This window comes from Lutjanus erythropterus, chromosome 14 (genome assembly GCF_056507025.1).
Source record: "Lutjanus erythropterus isolate fLutEry1 chromosome 14, fLutEry1.hap2, whole genome shotgun sequence".
NCBI lineage: Eukaryota > Metazoa > Chordata > Actinopteri > Lutjaniformes > Lutjanidae > Lutjanus > Lutjanus erythropterus.
In genome coordinates, this window is record NC_139330.1 from 34,103,746 (window position 1) to 34,125,518 (window position 21,773).

At 39.8% G+C, this 21,773-nt stretch overlaps 1 protein-coding gene across 1 annotated transcript; it reads right to left on the reverse strand.

Moving 5' to 3' along the window:
• Nucleotides 1-174: 174 nt before the first annotated feature.
• Nucleotides 175-21,514, reverse strand: ncapd3 (non-SMC condensin II complex, subunit D3). Its single transcript, XM_084735608.1, has 35 exons — nt 21,406-21,514; nt 19,332-19,504; nt 18,792-18,954; nt 17,871-18,037; nt 17,522-17,692; nt 17,378-17,439; nt 17,206-17,293; nt 15,703-15,836; nt 15,460-15,532; nt 14,518-14,643; nt 13,130-13,382; nt 12,541-12,579; nt 12,132-12,224; nt 11,974-12,047; nt 11,693-11,827; nt 10,477-10,697; nt 10,084-10,275; nt 9,908-10,005; nt 9,233-9,342; nt 8,690-8,797; nt 8,349-8,463; nt 7,730-7,825; nt 7,378-7,613; nt 6,666-6,745; nt 5,477-5,614; nt 5,152-5,285; nt 4,738-4,943; nt 4,408-4,518; nt 4,148-4,315; nt 3,811-3,923; nt 2,840-2,904; nt 2,436-2,483; nt 2,234-2,296; nt 2,064-2,112; nt 175-291 (listed from the first exon to the last, which is right to left on the reverse strand). Exons 1-35 carry the CDS (start codon nt 21,455-21,457, stop codon nt 222-224), a joined length of 4,224 nt encoding a protein of 1,407 aa, XP_084591734.1. The 5' UTR covers nt 21,458-21,514; the 3' UTR covers nt 175-221.
• Between the last annotated feature and the right edge of the window lie 259 nt (nt 21,515-21,773).

A 21,773-nucleotide genomic window follows, 5' to 3' on the forward strand; every position in this document is an offset into this window, starting at 1 on the left:
ATACCCAGAGAGAGCCAACAGTGTAACACCTGCAAGAATGTGGTGATAAAAATATTGTGAAGTCAGGGTCAGCTTTATTACCGAAGGATAAGACAAGTAGTGACACAAACATATCAAACACAAAGATGAGAAAACATCAACTTACAGCATATTGATGAAAATGAAGATGGAAAGAGAAGGAAGAGTTAAAACAGACACAAAGACATGAAGCTGGATATCATCTAAACCTTTGACTGTTTTTTCTTCTGGCGCAGAGGAGACTGAACGTTCCACTGCCTCAGTCCAGGAGTTCTGAAACACACAACACACACACAGCTGAAATCACATGTTCTCCACAGACACCTCCTCCTAAACCAGGAGGTCTGCAACCTGCAGCTCCTGTGACTTTGGCAAAAAATTAAATGGGAAAACATTTTAATGTTCATTTATCATTGTTGTGGCACTATGAAAAAGTTGAGGCAATTCAAAATAAAAAAAAATTGAAATACCAGCTGGCAATCTTTTGTTGAGATAATTTACTTTTCTTCTTTAGATAAACTTATATCTTTGAGTTTTAGAACCCCTCCCCAAATTATAGAGTAAATTCATTTAATTTTCAGGCACCAAAATAATGATGGTTCACAGCTCACTGTGACCAATTTGAGAAATACTTTTTTTTTTCAAGTTGATCTAAAGAATATTAAATTATCTCAAGTAATGAGTACAGACCAGGAAAGTTTATTTCAAAGCATAAGAGCTTGAGTTGGGCTCAAAACTTAAAAATCTATTGCAGTATGTTGCCTTGAAAATTTGAGTCATTTGACATTTTACAGTGTAAAGTCATTCTTACATTCAACTGCAAAATATGTAGCCTATGCACCAAATTTAAAAACACAACAAAAAGTTTTAATATTTCAGAGAAGATAATTTCATACTTGCAGCTCCAGACAGATGCCCCCCCCCCCACCTTTTTGGCACGAGACTGTGTTAAATGCAGCGTAAACTTGCAAGCTTCAGTTTAAATGTAGGTTAAAAAAAATTTAATCTAATTAAAATTTCTTAAGACATTTAACAGAGGAAACGGACCTGACTGAAAACACGTACCATCCAGAGAGAAGAAGACAATACATGTATATTTGATTTATAGTTTGGGTGAACTGACCTTAAAGGAAAATCTGTTAATATTTCATATCTTTTTTTATTGTCAACAAATCTCCACTTAGTTTTTAACAAACATTACTTAAACAGGAGAAAACAGTGTATTATTTGGTGGGGACTATTTTTAGCAGCTGATTAATCCTCATTAGGGGAGTGTTTGGGGCAGCAGGACACTGTGTGTGGGACAGAGTCAAAATAAACTAAAGTGTGTGTGTTAGTTCATGGTGATGAAGAAACATATCAGCCAGGCTCATTAATGCTGTTGCCATGGTAATAGATTCCCAAATCAGTATTTGATGATTTATTTTTTTAAGAGAGGAAGGAGACGATGTGAGTGAGAAAATGAGCCCACCAACACAGTGGTTCTCAAACGGGTTTGGGGACCCCTAGTGGTCCGTGGACAAATCAAGACATTTGAGGACATCATCCTGGACTTTGGGAAACAGTGATTGACATTTTTCACAATTTTCTGGAATTTTAAAACCAACAACTTTTGGACTAGTCAAAATTAAACTTTGAGTTTAATAAACAAGGAAAGTCATCAAAAGGAGCATCCCTGATAATAACAACACCAAAATGACACTATTACATTTTTCCTCTCGCTCCTCCTAGAGGCAGCTGGGTAACCTCACTTTTGGAAACCCTGGAAGAGACGGTGGCTGATGACTCCCCTTCTGTCCTTATCGCTCATTAGACTCAACAGTAACAAAGTATAAAAAAACAAAACAGTGACACCAAGATTGAGGATGGTATGACAGCTTTTCATTCAGAATTGCTAGTTTACATGACTACAAAGAGTTTTTACTGTTAACTTTGATGATATTATTGTTACTGTACGTTCCCTCAGACTCCATGTGAAAGTGCCTGCAGGAGAACTGAATCAAACATGGACTGTGTGGAAGCGATGATAAAAGTAGTACACTTACTGCTGCTCATTTTGCCGCACATGAAGGACACTGGACTCCCCGACAAGACCTGTGAGGACACAGCAGAACGTCAAAAACCTCACAGCTGACTGGGCTTTTATTTGATCTTTAACACTCGGGATGCTCTAATACTCATTACTGAGACTGAGTGAGAGGCCAGAGGAACTCACTTGTTCCTTGTTCACTGAAGATGGCGCTGAGTCCTTCATCAAAGGTTAAGTTGACGTTGACACCTGGATTACAGAGGGAGAGGACAGAAGGACAGTTGGGATTGAGAGTGTGGAGTTGCGACAACAACACTAAAATGATACAATCTGCAGCATGAATCAAACATCAGCTGTGTGGTGTGAGATGAGCTGTGGACTGTGGTACCTTTGGGTGTGCTGATGGCTCTGTTTTTGGCGGCTCCTTTAGAAATAGCTGGAAACAGACAAACAGTCAGGACAGAGAACTGCTGTCAGAAATACTTTCATCACTTTCATTTCAGTGTTTATTATAATCAGAGTGGGCATGATACCAAATACTTCAGTTACACCTTTACATTTATTGTTTCTGTCACTTAAAACATTACAATATAAAGCAAGTTAGAGCAGCACGATTTGCTAAAAAAGTCATATTGCAATTTTTTTGACTCCAATTCCAATTGTGATGATTAGTGAAAATCAGTTCTATATTACAATTTTTCTAACATTGTTTTTTCACATTTTTCCTTTTTCAAAGAAATGCAATTTGGTTCTGCGATCCCATTTCTGAAATGAAACACATAGGTGTCGTACCTGTTCTTTCCAGAGTGACTGATTTAGACTGGACAGGTTCCTCCTGCCTGGATCTGCGCACACGGCTGGTAAAAGAGACACACACACATTTTTTTTTCCTCACCGATTTCACATGCATGCAATTGTGCAGCATAAAAAAACAAAGAGAGAACATATCACTCCAGTCTTAGCCACACTGCACTGACTCCCTGTGTCCACCAGAACTGATTTTTAAATTCCCTCTGCTTGTTTACAAAGCGCTTAGGCTCCCTAGTGTTTTATGTTCCCTCATGACCACTCAGATCCTCTACTGCTGGCTTTCTAGATACCCAAAACCCCAACAAAAAGAAAGTTGGAGATGGAGCTTTTTTCAGCTATGCTCCCAAACCAAAACCAAACCAACCAACTCACACATATCAGGGAGGTAGACACTGTTGATTTCAAACAGCACTTAAAGAAACACCTTTTTAACCTGTCCTGTCTATACTAGTAGAAAGGCTAAGTTAGCATAGTTTAGTCTATGTTCCACAGGTTGCTTTTAACTGCCCTTTTGTGCTGTTTATAGTTGGCAGTTAACACATTTTAGTCAACCTTGAATGTATTTTTCAGTTGCAGTTTATGCTCTAAACAACTTTTAATGCCTTAGATTCTTGATTACACCTTCAAAAGTATTTATCTTAATTTTTTTATTGCCTGGTTTTTAATGTTTGTATATACGTTGTTTTTTTCTATTTCATTTCTTGTTTTGAATATAAATGTAAAAGACATACCGTATATATACATAAAGTACATAAAGCAAATATTTTTAAACGCTGTTATGTCAAGATGACAAAGCTTGTTTTCTCAGGGTGATGGGTTAATTTATCTCCACTTCTGTACCAAACTGACCAACTACACCTGAACACAACACTGAAGTCTGATTGAAGCTGTGTTTCAACACTCATCAGTCAAGGGGAAAACAACGTTGACCAGCTGCTGTGATGGACGCCTACCTGTCAGTGTAAGCCAGTCTGGCAGACAGCAGGTTAGGATGTGGCGGCTGTGGTGTGGCGAAGCTGAACGGGAGGAGGGGCCTGGACCTGACGGGGGAGCCCTGGACTGAATGCTGAGGAGAGAGCAGGACAATGACACCTTCACTGACTGCAGGAAACTCAAAGACACCAGCTTGCTTTTGTTAGTAATACAATAACTTGTTAAAAGGATCAATAACTCTTACAACAACTATGGTAATAAGTAAGTATTGGTAATATCATGTACTGATTTTTATTTCTTTTTTAAAATTAATTTAAATTTGATGTTTTTGCATCTTAACTGTCGCTGTGTTCTAACCTGTGCAGTGGGAGTCCTGGCGTCTCCTGTCAGGTTGCAGTTCTCCATCTTTTCCTCCATCTCTTTCTCCTTCTCAGCTGTCTTCAGAGCAAACTCCACCTCAGCCGCCAGCTGCTCGTCTCCATAGAAAACCTCCTTCACCTCGTTACGGTAGTCCTGCATCGTCACCTGAAGGAAACAGCATCATTTCATGAATTAAATGAAGCCACATAACTTGGGTTGGAAATGAATACGAGTGAATAAGAGAGTGCACGTCTCACCTGGAGGTAGGCCATGAGGTCTCTGAGGACAGGAGAGCGTTTCTGCTCCAGCAGGTTCTTCAGGCTGATGATGAGAGGAACCGTGTTCTCAATGAAGGCCTTCTTCTGGACCTGTGGTCAAAGCAGGAACAGGTTTTAAAAGCTGCTATGTTCCAGTAAAAACATGCTTATCGCATTTTCTACATGTTAATTCAGAAGATGTGACGTGGGTGTGGAGAACTTAAAGCTGAGAAACCAAAGTAAAGTCATGAGACATTTAATGTTTTACTTCTGCTACTGAGAAAAGGAATGTAATTGTTTTGTGTGACTGATGACAGTTTTCTTGCTCACCTGTGACACCACCTTCTTCTGTGCGGCCTGCATGACCGCCTTGGCCATGGTGGCCATGTTCTCCTCTGGATCCTCCTCTGCAGCGCCTGCAGCTGCGTTAGATATGGCCTGCAGCTTCATCTCCTTCAGACTCAAGACGCTGAAGGTCTCGGACAAAATTTCCGCCCCGTCTGCATCCAGAGGCAGCTCCTCGTCTGCAAAGCATGCTGGGATAAGGAATAAGAGGTGACAAGTGAGTTTCTTTTCAGTTCTTTACTGCTTTAGCCCAAAATTGGTGCTCGCTAACCGTCTAGAAACCAGATGGCCCAAGATATTTACTATTCATTCAACACAATTTTCGTTCAAGAGTTGGATGGAATAGGTGGTTCCGTGTTGTATGTCTGGTTTTAACTTTGAGTCTACACACACGCTCACCTAAGACGTTCTGGCTGATCTTGTTGGTGATGTTGAAGCGCTGGGCGTCTGTGAAGTGCTCCAGAAGGAAGCGGTAGATCCGGAAACGTTTTTCACGATTCTGAGCTCCTTTCAGGGAGAACCGAACTTTTTCTCTGCAGAGAGTTTTTTTTTAAGTAAATGAATGACACAAAAACAACAATAAAATTTAAGAATAATCTTTGACTGCATTGTAACAGGATACATACTGTACTGTTTCTGTATAGCTGATAAAACATGAATGCAAAGGTGAAAACGATGAAAAAGAGGTAAAGCCAAACATGCAGCGACACACAAAGTGTCCTACCTGTCACTTTGAGGGAACTTGTTGTAGGTCTTGTGTTTGTTGTAGGAGTTGAAGTGGAAGATGCACTCGATGAAGTGCTGGCTGAACATTTCTGGGTTCTTCTTCAGCAGCAGGTGCAGCAGGCAGTACTCACACAGACTGGGACAGGAAACAGGCGGTTTGATTCTGATGACTGATGATTTCTTTAGATGCTCATAGCAACAGATCTAAGCTCTGTGTGTGTGTGTGTGTGTGTGTGTGTTCATTTGTTCATGTGTCTGGGAGATCAGTGTTCACTCACACAGACGGTGCACATGTAATGTATGATTGTTGCATTGGACATTACAATAGTGACAGATTTAGGTCTACAATGTCACTGTGTGTTTTGTACCTGCTGAACCAAATAATTCACATGTGCATTTCCTTTTATCATGTCATAGTTTTTAATCATTTTTAATAATCATGCATTCCATCATGCATCATTGTTGAACTGGACACTAAAGACTGACAGAATAGGACGTTGTCCAACCATTGGTGTCTACAGATATTTTACTGGGATAGTTATAATTGTTAGAAGTGTGGTTGTATGAGGTATTTATCCATAGTCAGTGTGTTACCTACAGAAGATGGAGGTTGACACACCCACAGTTTGGAGAAGCAGACAGGAGAACCAGCAAAATATATCTTAGATGCTTAAAAAAAAACAATCAGTTTAGTGTACACTAGATTTAGAATATTTTCACCACTTTATCTTGGTGTCAGACAGACATTTTTGTGATGGGAAACCACCATTATATAATCCAAATATCACCCTCTGCAAAGCAATCAGACTCCTTTAACAAAAAACAGTAGTTTGTTTGTGCTATTGTGTGGTTTGTGTTTTTTGGACAGAGTGATATTTGGCTTACATAACAGTAAAGCAGTGAAAATATTCTAGTGTACACTTAAAACGATATAGATTCTTTTAGGTGTAAAATATATTTTGCCGCTGACCCTGTCCACGGCAATGCACTGTTTAGCTTCCTACACCAGTACTCCTGCTGCTTCTCCAAACTGGGGTTGTGTTGACCTCCATCTATTGTAGGGTAACAGACAAGTACCTCATTCAGCCCCACTTCAAACAGAATGAACTAACCCTTTAAGGTCAACATACTTTTGAAAATTAGATGTTTATTTAGTCATTTTTCTATCCATGGACAGTGTGGTTTACCTGGCAATGGCAGGAACTGGGTCAACCAGCGCCACCATGAAGCGAAAGAAGAGGGAGCCCTTCCATTTCACAAATTCCTCCTACAAACAACAACAACAACAACAAAGGCAATTAGAGATTGACATAGAAAACACTCCTTTCTTAAAGATTTTCAGAGTACAGCCTGGTAGCATGAGGGAGGTGTGCCAGGATGACTTCCAGTTGAAAAAGAGATTAAAAAGGCAAACTTTTTGCAGTCCAATCTGTCAACTTGGACAAAAATTAATTCCTGTGTTTAATCAGTGATCAGATGTTTATTAAGCTATTCAATCTTGGTTAAAATATTTAAAGAAAAGCTCACTGTCTGGTGCTCATAATACAACACTTGTGTTAAAGTGTTTTTCAATTGCGTCCTTTTGGTGTCAAAATTCAAGTCCACTTCATTTATGTTGATGTTTCAGAAATGCACAGAAAATGAAAATGCCTTGAAAATATTAATTAAATATGAATTTAGTTTCAAATGCCCTTTAATTTACAATTCCATAATTTTCAAAGAGCTCTTGTTGTTTTTATATCAAGTCAACTAAAGACAAAAGAAAGATTGTGGTCTTTATTTTCAGAAGCAGAAATCACTTGGACCTAAAAATAATAGATGTTGACATCAGTCCATTTCTTTTTTATTAAACTAAAATAAGTTAAATGTTCAAACTAGAATGTGTGGAAGAGTTCCCACCTGCAGCAGGTTGGTGAGCATGATGAGAGTCTGCTCCCTGATTACAGCTTCATCGTCCCGCAGACAGGCGGAGATGTTGGGGATGTAGTTTTCCACCACGGTGTATCGAACACACAGATCACACATGATCACCATCACGTTGTTGCGCACAGCGACCTCCGTGCCGACCTCCAGCTCCCTGGCAAACACCGGCAGGTACTTCTGGACCAGTTCCTCGTGCTGCAGACACAGTTTACCTGAACCAGACAGACATCAGAAAGAAAGAGACATCAGACATGCAGGGAAGTTAGATAAGACTATCATTTTGTGTCCCATTATGAACAAAACTTCTGAGACTAAGAGGACAGTTTACCTAAAGTGATGACTCCATGTGCTCTGACTCTGGTTGGCATAGAGTTGGTTTTGAACTGGGACAGAGGCAGTGATGCTGGCAGCTCCTCCTGGCACTCTGTCAACAACCAACATAAACAACAGGTCAGACATGTTTTACTTTGTCTTTTTTGATAAAGTCTCTAGGAGGAGCTCTCAACATACAGAATAATGCACTTATCTGGACTCGGCATAAAGATGTCATTAAATGTTATAGAGCCAGTTTGACATCAGAGTACAGTACCAAGGTGATTTACAGAGTTTCCTGGTGGACAGACAGCCAGCTTTACTTATTGTTAAGGCTGGGTTACCTTTGTTAATTGTTGCTGGCGTTAGCTAGTGAACTTGGTTAGCCATGCAGCTAGCCGTCCTATTAGCTGACTCAGCTATAGGGTGGCAGGAGCCAGACCCGCCAAGGAACCATCTCTGTCCTGTATTCTTGGTCAAACATCGGTCTCTGCGCCTGTGTTTGGTCCCAGTCTGACCATTTTCACTATCATCTGTTTTCTTCTGAAGCTTAAGTAAAGGTTAGTTTCTTCAGCCTGGCCAGGTCCTACAAGGCTGCATCTGTGTTTCTTACAGTGTCCTCCCTCCTGTCCTACCTGCCAGTTTCTCAGAATGTGTTGTGAGGACAGATTCCACCAGCAGCACCGTCCTTTTGCTGACCTTGGCAGGACAGTGGAGTGACGCCACACCCAGAGTGTGCAGGTGTTTTACCTGGGAGAGAGAACATTTCAGTTAGACCAGAAGCACTGCTACATGTTTGTGAGAATTATGTCACAACTGTACGCCGTATGTGTTGATGTCACATAAAATAACAAACATACTTGCTAAAAACCAGACATCTTTCAGGCTGATGTTTATCCAACAACAGCAACAGGTAAGGACTGAAAGCTGACTTTTAACCCACACAGTAAAGACGGTGTTTAGGTTTAGTTCTCACCATCAGATCCTCATTGAGGTTCTCGGCTCCCTTTTCGTTCAGGATGATGCTGGACAAGTAAGCCTCACAGACAGACACCAACTCACCGCAGTGCTGGTTCAGAAAAGCCTGAAGAAGAAAAAAGAAATACTGTAACACACACAAAAACAAGAACTGTTTTTACTAAATCCTGATGTAGAACAGTTGTTCCTGTAATGAACATCATATTGGGAGAATAAGTTTAATGTTTAAATTGCACAACCTCTGAATACTTTTTAAAAAACATCATTTATACACAGCTCTTAACTGTTGATGAGGGACTATTTTCTTTTCAATTCTTGACATTCTGGGACTCTGCAGGGTTTTCTAGATTGTGTGAGAACCCTAATTTTGTTTTTCTCATTTTTCTTATAAATTAATATTTAGGCCTCCTGCACTGATGTAAACATTATCAGGGAAAACCTTTGGCAATTGTTACCTTTAGTTAACATTTCTAATCATGAAACTATGCAGAAAAGAAAAAAAACTCAAAGTGCTGCTGCGACTGTAACTAGTAAGTCCAACCTGTGTCTGTTTGACATCTTCACTGCGGCCGAGTTGAAAAAGCGTCTCCACAGCAGCAGAGATCACCTCCAGAGACAAAGTGAAAGTCTTCAGCCACAACATCAGATCCTCTAAAGAGAGACAAAGACAAGAGACAGATGTTTAAATTAACATAAAAGACACTTCAATTTTGGTTACATCTCAAATTGAGCCCCCTTGACACTACAAAGCCAAGAACTGACCCCAAAAAAGAGTCCCTTCTGTCAACTGGTCCTGAGACTTACTAATAAATAACACCCAGTACTGTTCAGCCTCTGACCAGCACCACTTTTCAACAACCAATCAGAGAAAACCAAATTATTCAATTACCAAAAGATATCTGTCTGGAAAACAAAATTCAAAACAAATGTATTTGCTCTCTGCCCTTAAATCTTTGGCAGATTGTCTCTTTACTGTGAGACACAAAGCAGAGACTGATCCTGAGTGACCACAATCCAGCCACAGAGAGAGGACAACACAAGAAGTCCTGGCTTACAAACAGAGGAAAGTGTCTGTGGTCACAGAACAACAGATGAAGTAGAGATGCTTTGGCAATATTTTTCACCTGACATTCACTCCACTAAGGCATTCCAAATTAAACTGAGACAGACAGACAGAAACAGAGAGTATGACAGAGTCTTCCTGTGAATCACTTACTAATTATCCTGTCTTTGGTGTCTTCGTTCAAATGTTTGGCGATGTCTCCCATCACACACAGGATGTGACAGCAGGTTGTCACAGTTACATCTTTTGAACTAAAAACAAAAACAAAATTAATTTGGCAAAAATCATCTGGGTAACACTCAACTCATCCTCATCGATGCAAATCTCACCTGATCATGTTGTCCCAGGCGTCCAGGATCTTGCCATAGGGGAGTGTGGGGGACGAAGCGACGACCTTGGAGAGCAGCAGCCAGGCCCCAGCGGAGTGATCCGCCTCGGTGTTAGAGATCAGGTTGGAGATGAACGTCGGAGTGAACTTGTTCTGTTTGGACCAGATGGTGAAGGCCCTGCTGAAGTATCGACTGGAGACAAAAAACAATATCAGCAACACGAGTGGTCAGCTGATCATAATCCACACAATTAAACTATCTAAAGGTCATGACTGCTAATAGCTAAATATGTGCTTATATTCACCATGCGTAATGCTTGGACTATTTTCAATCTAAACAGAAAAATATTCTGTATTTCTTATGTTTAAACTGACTGTATGTGGTTGGTCTAACCTGAGGTTCTGGCACTCGTGACAGAGCAGACCCAGCAGGTCCCAGGTCAGCCTCTGACTGGCGTCCATGTGGCGGGTGGTGGAGTAGGCTTTGACCTGGCTGAGCAGCACCTGTTCCAGAGCCTCCAGGGCCTTGTCCTGCACTGAGCTCTCAGTGTCCACCACCGCCGGCACCACGCCCTGCAGCCACGCCTTCTGCACCACACTGCACTCCGGTTTAGACTGCACATCAGAGGAAACAACAGAAACACTTAATGTGTAACAGCTGCGTTTCTGGTTGCATAACCAGATGTTTTGGGCAACTAATAAACATGCAAAATCTTATACAACAGAAGAAAAAAAAAAACAATGTATTTCTATTTCATACTGTTTTTTACACCAATTTGACATTGGAGTATATACTAGAGTAATGGAGTATCTTTATATTGTTGTTTTGGTACTTTTACCTAAGATTGATTATTTCTGTGGTTTGTACTTTGCTTTTTTTCCCCCATACTTCCATGACCTGCTCCTCTCATTCCTGTCATGGGTTATAATAATATTACAAAAGTTATTCATGTTAAATACTTTCCCAAGCTTGGCAGATCTGTGTTCGCAGTCCTAACTGTCCACATCCACTCCAGTCTGTTTACCTTTGCAAAAGAGTTAAAAGGACTGTCCTCACTTGAGGAACTTGTCAGCTGGAGTTAGGTGGTGGAAAGAGAGGCATAAAATCAATTTGATTGGCTGAACTCTTGTTCCTCTTTTGCTTTTTCGGCAGGATTGTTGCTGCTGTCTGTTGGTATTAGACTTGAGCACTCCACAATTGAACCCACAGTTGTCACAAGCTTTTTGCAAGTTTAGAGTGACAAACAGTACTAGCATAGTTTGAAGCCAAAATGAGTGTGTGTTAGATAAAATGTTTACAGGTGTGTTCTCACCGTGCTGATGTCTGTTGAAGTGCTCATTTTCTGATCAGTTTGGCTTTAATTAGTTTTTTGATGTTACATAAAGGTGGTTTCATGTCACGATTGACAGCTTAGCCCTGCTTGCTATTGAGTGTATGTGCAGGACCTCAATAACACAGCTCCTGTTCTGATCACTACTGCATAGATTTTGGCTCCAAATGACTTCACCAGCACTCGTATCCAGGATATTTTGGCTTCATTTTTGTACCGTGGGAAAGGTCGTGATAGGTTGTCCATGTTTATATAAGCATTGCAATGGCTCAGACTCACAGTGAGCAGCTCTCCCACACACTGCAGGGCCTTCTTCTTCACGGACACGGCCGGGTCTCTGCAGCGTTCAGACAGCGTCGACAAGTTCTCCCAGCTCATGGGGATCACGTCGTGTTTCAGGAGACCCACCAGAGCCTGTGGAGGGACAGCAGAGCACAGAGGTCAAAGTTCATCTGAGGATGTCTTTGTTTAACACACACATTCTGCACAGACAGCCTGGGTGAAGATCAGATACTGATCAGTTATTGTACTCATCAGTATTTGGACTCATTTCTCGATACCTGCAGCGCCGATTTCCTCACGTTAGTCTTTGTGTCTTTCACTCGCCGCAGGAGAAGAGCCAGATTCTCTTTTGCTGCATCAAAAAGATATAACAACCTCAGACTTTAAGTGAATAAATATCTATAATAAAAATCATCTGACTGTCAGTTTGTCTCACCGTCACAGCTGGTGCCATCAGTGCTGCTGATCTCCACAGTCCTGAACGGCAAAGTGCGGTAAGTTTTCTGAGTTTGCTGGGAACTGATACTTCCTGAAACAAGAAAGTCATATTTTTGGGATTAAGACACCAACACTGGATATCAAACTTCACTGCATTTTAAAAGAATGATACCCAAAACCACACATATAAAACTTTGTTGTTTGTTGTAATAATAAACTAGAATTATCGTTTAAACGCAAGGTTTACAGAAATAAAGTATAAATTTTAACTGAATGATAAGATTAATCCAATCAACCAAAGTCATCTCTATTCTGAGAAACACTTTACATTTGCCAGCATGAGTCTCTGTGGTCAAACAAACAACAAACACTGATAAAGTCATAAGAAACGGACGAGTACACTGTACCTTCAGTGGTTTCACCTTCCAACACTGTGTGGGATCCAGCTAAACAAAGAGAGCAGACAGGTTACTTCTACAAACAGTTTATGATAACAATTGCAGCTGCAATGATAACTCAATTATTTGTCAACTATTACATTAATTGACAAGTATGTCAATAATCCATTAATGGATTGAAACCATTTTTAAGAAAAAAATAACAAAATCCTGTGATTAAACAGTGCTCAACAATAAGGCTTGCCCACTTACCCAGGGCAGGTAAAATGCCATATTGGGGAAGCAAATTTACATGTCCAACCAGGCAAGTGGTAAAGATTCAAATAGTACTTTAAGTCTGAAAAGTATTTACTCCATGAAAACAGGAGGTATTCCCCTGCTGTTTGTAACTTTTCCTATCATCTCCCATAGAACAGTCCCCAAGATAACAGAAAAATACGAAGGACTGGAAAGGAATGAAAGGTTTTGTACTTTTGTACATGATAATAAATTGTTGGGGGATGAATATCACGTTTGAATGTAAAAATACAATACAATTGTTTCTGACACTCAGGTCCTGTGTGTGTGTGTGTGCGCACATGTTTGTGTGTTTTCTCACTGGCAGAGAAGAGGTTGTGGACGGCGCGGGTGACGTTGAGTGACGGCAGCTCCAGACACTGGGCCAGGCAGGACAGGGCGTGGCCCTGGACGGTGGGAGAGCTGTCCATCCTCCGAGCGAACAGCAGGCTCTCGATCAGGAACTTGTGCGGCAGGAAGCAGGCGAGCTCAGGATCCTGACACTCTTCTGCACTCCTCTCCGTCTGCTCCAGCAACACCATCACCACATCTACAGAGAACAGCCGGTGCACCATCTACAGAAGGCAGCACAACAGACGGTAAACATGATGATTCTACAGATCACAGATAATGACGCCTGAAGAAATGTGATGTTTTTGCACTTGACTATTGCAGTTTTGCAATGCACTTATTGTAAACTGTAGCCTGACATACAGTTTATCAGACGACCCATATTATCAGTAATAGTAGTAGCCTAGTAGGTAATAGTCACCTATTGCGGAGAACATTTCCCAGCTGCATAATGCTTTATTTTTTTCAAATGTGTCTTCTCTGCCACCAATAGTTTAAAGTCAACAACAGAAAACACTTCTTTGTGCTACACTGATTTCTACAAAAAATGTGTCTTCAACAGTCCAGCACCAGACTGTATTTAGCAGCACGCCATATAAATCAGATGAACTGTGCTCATTTACATTCATAAAAATGAGCCTGAATCAAATGGTGCCCCCTTGATGGTCATTTTCAAAAATTCCTGCAGTGTGTCTTTAAACAGAGGTTCAGTGAATCAGTGTTCTGAAAATCAGCAGTTCAAACAGACAGGATCAGACGTGAGCTCTGCAGGGGAAGACAACTATTAGCTGAGGAGAAACAAAAGTTACACAGAAGTGATGATAATTCTGATTCCATTAATGTATATTTCACACTAAAAGAGCTTAAATACACTCTTCATTCTCTCCCTGGTAGAGGTAGTTTTTGTTTATGGCTCATGATTTTAAATCATTCCAACAATTTAGTGACAGCGTGATGGAAGAAGTTCTGGTTATTGAAAGTTTAATATATTAGATCAAATTTTACTAAAGATTTTACAACTCAAGTGCAGCTGCAGTTATAATATGCAATAAAATATCTTTTCTACCAAACTTTGCACACAGTTAACTTAGTTAATAAGTTAAGTTAAAAAATAATTTAATTTGAATATAAATAATTTCAAAGGAAGATGAGTTATGGATATTTCTGATGCATAATGTTGTTATTAATGTTTGTTAACGTTAGGCCTCTGGCCTCCTGTCATTTTGCAAAAATGGTCCGTGGCCAAAGGAAGAGGAGTATCCCTCTCATATGTGTCTGAATCATGACAAGAATATAAAATACAGAACACGCCGACACACACCACATACAATTAAAGAGGTGACAACTGGGATGTGTTACCTTTGTGTGTCTTGAGAAGTTGAACAGCCACTTGATGAAGCGGGCGTAGTCTGTACTTTCCATATGAGAAGTCAACATGCCCACAGCCTGGGCTCCGTGGCTTCGAAACTCGCTCTTCTCCACCATCTGAACATCCACAGCACAAACATCATATCACAGCTACATGACTGTATCAGCTCATAACAATGTCACAGCAAGCTATCTGCCTATCAGTGTTCTGTGCACTTTTAGATTTCATAATTTTGTGCTCATTTGACTGACTTTGATTTGTCTTCTTTGTGAAATACTCACCAGGTGCACTTATTCATTTACAAATAAAGTCTTCCTGGTACAAGTTGCCTTTGAATTTGAATTTGATTGCAACATGCATCAAACTTTCTTAGAAAAACTGCCATAAAATTAAGCATTTCAGGCTGCAGCAATGCCAACAGACCACAAAATCCTGGAGGGACTGACTAGAGCTGTCACGATATCAGATTTTACCGTGGCTAAAAGAATTCACAATAATGTCATTTTCATGATATCTATAGAATATTTAAAATTTTGGCAAACAGGTTTAAACTAAAAAAAAAGTGTAGGGAGGTAGAGAGAGAATCTGACACCGTAACTGTACAAAAGTGTACAAAAAGAACAATTACAAATATGTGTGAGGGGCGTTGCAGGAGTGAGACAAAGGTAGAATGGAAATAAACATGAATGATTTAAGAATGTACAGCATGTTAAGAGGCACTGGATTATTTAAATGATATCATCATATGTGTTTTATCATGATGTCAATATTTCATTTTTAAAATATCACGCTTAATGTCAATACCGGTGTATCATGACGCCCCCATTACCAATAAAATCACTTGTGAATATTCTTGTCTTTGTAACTTTAATGCATAAACACTTGCCAGTGACTGACTGGACTGCCTGCTGAGTGTTTACTGCAGGACTCACCTGGAAGCAGATGTGCTGCAGCAGGATTTGCAGGAAAGGCTGTGCCAGCTCCTTCAGATCATCCACAAGATGACTGTAATCATAAACATATAAATTACAATGGAAAAAGCAATGTATGGTTTGAAGTTTGTCTGCAGCTGGAAATATCCCCAAATGATCAATCAAACATCAAGCATCTCACACTGAAACATGTGGGGCTAACTGAGCAGAATCTTTCCCTCACTTTCCAACACAGCTGCTTACCAAACAAAGTGGATGGCCTGGTCGCGGGTGGCGAGGATGGCCTGGTTGGGTGTGAGGAGGGAGGGCTTCCCCCTGTTGCCTTTACTCATCATCAGGATCACGTAAAGAAGCTGGTGGAAAACTCTCCGCAGAGACTAAACACACACAACAATTTAGATTAGAGACACCCCTCTGTTCTGGCATTAAGAACAATTATACAGTAGATTTCACTGTCTTTATGCTTCATGTTTCATCAGACTGAGACCATAATATGTTGAAATTTTGGAAACATTTAGAATACTTTATTTAGACATAATTCATGCTTACTTCTGAAGTTAATGTGACAAAGATATTTACAAGATACTGGAGCCTATATGTTTCTAGTTAACCTGTCTAATTCGCAATGCTGATACTGTAGGCTCATAGATAATGCAGTGATGATATATGATATATATGTGCTTTGAATTTCTTAGATATGGCTATGAGGTATTTTAAGCAGACTGGACGGCATACAGCAGATAAAAGAATGTTCATTACAACTATAACAGATTTGAAACTTGACTTGAACTTGCAAAAAATGGGCATCTCTGGGCTAGGTACAGGTACAGTACTTACTAGGGTTGTGCAAATGGATGGATTCATCAGATATAATTCAAAATTTGCAAAACTCTTTTCTTTATTTTCTTATGGTTATGGTTAAAATGACACCTGAGTGGGTCTGAGGTTCCTGTCTAGGCAAGGCAAGTTTATTTATATAGCACCAGTCAGACAAAAGGCGATTCAAAGCGCTTTACAGGAGTACAGAAATACATTAAAATAAAATGTTAAAAAGAATATTTAAAATTGCATTTGAGATCATAAAAACAAAGGCTAACAGCAAGCCAAAAAAGAGTTAATACATTACAGAAATAGCATTTAAAAGTCAATGTGTCTGGATAATTGGATTGAGGATGTTTAACAGTGTCCCTCAGTAACTGATGAAGGTACCTTTTAAAGATGGCAATACTAATATTCTTCAAATTTTACATAGTAGCTAGATGTTGATTGCGACAACAGAAATAGACAACTGAGAAACAGAGAAAAATGGACAACCTCCACCACATTTAAGTGTTGAAATATATGTATATATAATTTAGGCACTTAAATATTCAGGTATTCAACATTTCCAGGCACAAAGTCCTTTCAAAATCCTCTTTCCAAATATCTCTGTAGACCCAGTGACTCAGAGTATGTGGTCTCAGACCGCAGCACTCTTCATGAAGGCTTGTGTATTTTGCATTCTGTTTTTTCCAGAGTTGAACTTTTTCACTAGTCCTGGAGCAGCCAAACTGCAAGGTTCTTCCAAATATCTTGGACACTACAAATAAAAAATGCAGGTAAAAGTACCAAGTACCTAGCTAGTTTACTTCCTGTAGTTCCCTTGCTTCATCTATAGCAAGAGGTATTTACTGAGATAAGTCTCCATAGCAACCCAGCAAGTCTGCATACTACTGACCCACCATGACCATGACTATTGGATCTTACCTCTTTCTGGTCTCCATGTTTTGGCGAGCAGAGCAGCTGCAGGCCGTAGAAGGCCATCTCAGGAACACTCCTCAGCTTGTCGATATCTCTGTGCAGAAGAACAGAACAGTCAACTCTTCAACACCCTGGACTCTTTCTTCAACAAGACAGAGAGAAAAGGAAGAGAACTCACTGTGCTGCAGCAAACGTCGGCTCTCCGATGACCGGCTCGAAGTACAGCAGCTTACTGAAGATCTGCAGAGGAAACAGAAACACACATGAAGACATTACAGTGCTGAGTGAGTGAGGTGGGCGTGGTGATGGAACCAGCAGTTACCTGTGTGCAGTTGCTGGCGCTCTGTGGTCGGTCTTTGAGTCCAAACATCTGCAGGAGTCTGAGGAGGCTCTGAACCAAGAGAACCACACCATCTCTAATCTTCATCAAGTCCTGGCCAGAGAAATGAAGCTCCTCTTCCTCCTCCTCTTCCTCTGCATCATCCACTTCCATCTGAGGAGACCAGCGACAGACACCATCATGTCCAGACATCCTCTACACTCTATACAAAATCAGCTGGCTAGGTGGTACTACATGCAAAGCCTGTGTATGAAAGTCTGGAACAGATGTTGTCTCATCATATCTTATAACGGTCCTCTGAGTTTGAGTGATTTCTGATCAAGGACTGTACCTCGACGGGGTCTTTCCGCTGTGGTTTGGAGCGTTTCCCGTCTGCCTGAGAACTCTTCAGGGCATCTTTTTTGCGCTTCTTTCCAGAGTCTTGAGGCCAGCAGTGAGAGGTCAGGTCTGCACACGTGTCCAATAAAACCTCATGGAAAACCTTGTTGGCGATGCTCCCTGGAAGCAACAAACAAATATACAGAAATTAATTTCAAAGTCATCACTGATACCTGCTGAGGGACTACAGATGTAAATCAGCAGTTTTGCTAAAATCCATCATGTTTACATCTTGTATTTTTATGCTGATGTGCATTAATATTCATTGTCACTATCAAATAAACAAATAAGCACACACAGTAGATCACTGTCAACTGTACATGGAATCTGTCAAACCACAGACTTCCACTTTATAGGTCAGAAGTGGACTGAGCTACAGCACACAGCAAGTAACAAAAACTTTCCTCATCATGAGTAGAATGAGCAGAGAACGATAATCTGCAAATTATGTCAGACGACAATGGTAACAAGGGATGGAAATAGTTGATATACTTGAAAGAATGTTTTGTATTTTTTCTATTATTATTCCCGGTAAGTGTACAGTTATAGCTGCTATGCAGTTACCATACCAGTGCTTTACCCCTTCTGAAGCATTTATAGTGAAACTCTAAGGAAAACTACAATACAGTGATATTTACCATTACCTCCCATGCTTCCAATTATACCATGATATAAATTTTAGGCCATAACATCCAACCCTAAATCAACTGTAAATATATGATATTAAAGTCAATAAATAGTCCATATAAGACAAACAAAATCAAACCTTATTGCTACACTTCAGTACAACTCCAACATATTATGACTTCATGGCTGCACTGAATCAGCATGCAGACCTTCTCATGTGTATACTACTCATCGTGTATTTCCTCACCTGGGATTCCCAGCAGCAGCAGGTAGAGCGAGGCGGCGTGCAGGCCGTTCACTCTCTGCTGGACGCTGGCCACTTTGGATTTTCCCGCCAAGATAAAGAAGGACAACACCGCCACAAGAGACTTGACCGACACCCCGTTCTCCCCCAGAGTCGCCCAGATACTCTGCAGTAGAACATGGAGACAGTCTGTGCTTACTGCTGCTATCACACAGGAAAAAAAAAACATACCTAGCAGACTAATGTTTTGTATCAACCACTACTTTCAGTACATTTCAATACATTATAAAACTCTTTTTTACCCGTTAAAACACACATATGTGAATTAAAAATAAACAAAAGTGTGTACAGAAGCGGTAAGAGGGGATAGGAGTCTGGATTCTTGCAGGATGATTTGGAAAATGAGCAACAGAAATGTAAAACAGAGATAATTTATAATAATATAAATATAATAATGGAGTAAAACTAATAATATAATAATACTAAACAATCCTTCCGTTTGTGTTTCTAGGAGCAGAGGCCAGTGTGTTACATCAGTTTTACCCGTGCAGCTCCATCAGTGCCTGCAGACTGTTGCTGCTCTGCAGCGTGGGTCAGTAAACACTGGTACAGGGTCCTGAAGGCCTTGTTTCCACTGGCTGCAAGTTCTCCCTCTGTGCTGTCATCCAGTAGTTTTCTCTCAGTGAACTCTGAGTCCCACACCTCATCCACCCAGGCTGAAAATCACAACAGTTAACATCACATTACCTGAAGTTATATAATTAAAGAGAGTGTTTTAGCACTCAGTAAACTCTTTACTGTGGGAAAGCTGGTAAAGGATTAAGGGTGAAAGATCATTTCCATTAGAAAAAATGACATTTGTGCCTTTTAAAAGGTGGAGTAATCAATTGTAGAGGAGGATAGATGATAGTTGAGTTTCATTTTCAGGTTGTCCAATACTGATATGTTGGGAATGACACTAAACAACTATGCTACCAACCAGTGACTGACCAAATTCTCCCATCATGAGCAAGATTTTCTAAAGCCTGAAAACAGAACCAAGAGGAGCAGAAGTCTTGTTTCACACAATTAATTGCAAAATTATTGAAATCGGAATATGGTCAAGTGCAACATCCAGATAGCAGAACCAAATCGCAGTTTTCTGAAAAAGGAAAAATGTGTGAGAAAACAGCATTTTAATGAAGTACCCTAGTGCAGCAGAGACGCTCTGACCTAAAAATCTTGTTCTTCAGATGAAAGAAAACATGTTTGTTCATCATCATACTTTTTTCAATAAAAATTAATGCAAAAATTATCATTCCAATTAATTGTACCACATGTTGCAGTTTCAATTAAAATAATCACAATATGACTTTTTACCATATCTTGCAGCCCTATCTAGTTTTCCATCAGACCACTTGAATTACATCATAATTAAAGGTTATTATGGAACCAAAAACAGACTGCTCACCCAAGCTTTCAATTAAACTACTCAAGAGTTGTGGAAAAAGCTTTTTAACAAGCTACACTTAACAAATACCATGACATCTGTCTAAATGTTGTTTCAAAGGTGTGTTAACAGGTGCTGCAACTGTTATGATTATTTATTAATCTGTCTTTTATTTTCTAAATTTCTCAGTTTACGGACTGGCTGTAAAATGTCAGAAAAGCCTGTTCCAGTTTCTCAGAGCCAAAGGTGACACTACATGTCCTGTTTTGTTGATCAATAGCCCAAAGATATTAAATCTACTATTATATATGACAAAGAACAGCATAAAATCTTTAGACACAAGAATCGATTAACCGGTTATCAAAGTAGTTGCTGATTAATTTTGTGATGACTGTCTAGTTGATTAATCAATTAACTGTGTCAGCTCTATAACCAGTGATTAGGGGGGAAACAGTGATCACACTACAGACAAATCTAACAGAAAACACAAAAGTAAAATTAAAGTGTGGAAAATTAGAATGACAATCTCAGGTGAATAAAATAAAATTTTCTAAATATAAAACGTACAAATGATTCAGGGACTGTAGATTGTAATGGAGGATACTGAGGTAATGACAAATTATTAAACCTGTTCTGCATATTTAGAACTGCTGTCAACATTTATTTCTATTACTTATAGTTCAGATTTAGCATACCACAAGTCTTATTAGTTATATTAAGAAGTAACGTTATATAAAGAATCTTGAGCCAAAGCCCGTTTATGAACTTAAAGTTAATGTTGACTCGTTTAAGTGTTTTGGTAATGTTAAAAACATGTCTGTAACGCCTATAGGAGTAACGTTAACTATAAAACATCGCTGAGGGACAGCTCAGGTCTCAGTGTATGTACACTGTGTCTCGCCGAATACGCCATTCACTCCCAACGATTCAGGTAAAAGGTCTCAAGCTTCGTTTAGATGTGTTTTGCTTTTATACCAGACGACATTGACTAACTTGTAAGATATGTGAATAGAATTTGCAGCGCAGTTTTCAGGACATCAAACCAAGCGGACAAGCTAACGTTACGTTAGCTGTCAACTTCACTTGATTTTAGGCGAGCGCGACTAAAAGTATACAACTTTATCTAACGTCTATCTACCGATTTAATAGAAAATACCTTTTAGAACATACATAAAACACATTTTTTACCTTCTGGGATTTCTTTTAACTTGAGAAACTGCAGCGCGGATATTAAATCCATCTTGTTTATATTTTGAAATCAGCCCGCCTGAAACTTTCACGCATGCGCAGAGGAACTCCTCCTTCTTCTTCTTTCATTTAATGGAGGATGTTACAGTGCATTACCGCCACCTATCTGCAGACATACAAGTTGGAGTTTTTATTTCTTTAACCCAGGGGTCTGCAACCTTTACTCTCAGAAAAAAGACATCTTTGGCCAAAAAAGCAAAAAATCTGTCTGGAGCCACAATTTTCCATTGAGACTTTTTTTGGCCTCCAACTAGTCAAGAGAGACTTAAGATTAGCCACTCGTGAAATTTAAAGGAAAGGATGCAAGC

Coding starts and splice junctions, on each gene's coding strand:
- ncapd3 (XM_084735608.1), bottom strand. CDS start 21,457: ATGGATTTAATATCCGCGCTGCAGTTTCTCAAGTTAAAAGAAATCCCA. Junction 7,614..7,729: donor ACATGGAGTCATCACTTTAG/GTAAACTGTCCT, acceptor TGTCTGGTTCAG/GTAAACTGTGTCTGCAGCAC. Junction 2,297..2,435: donor AGCCATCAGCACACCCAAAG/GTACCACAGTCC, acceptor TCTGTAATCCAG/GTGTCAACGTCAACTTAACC.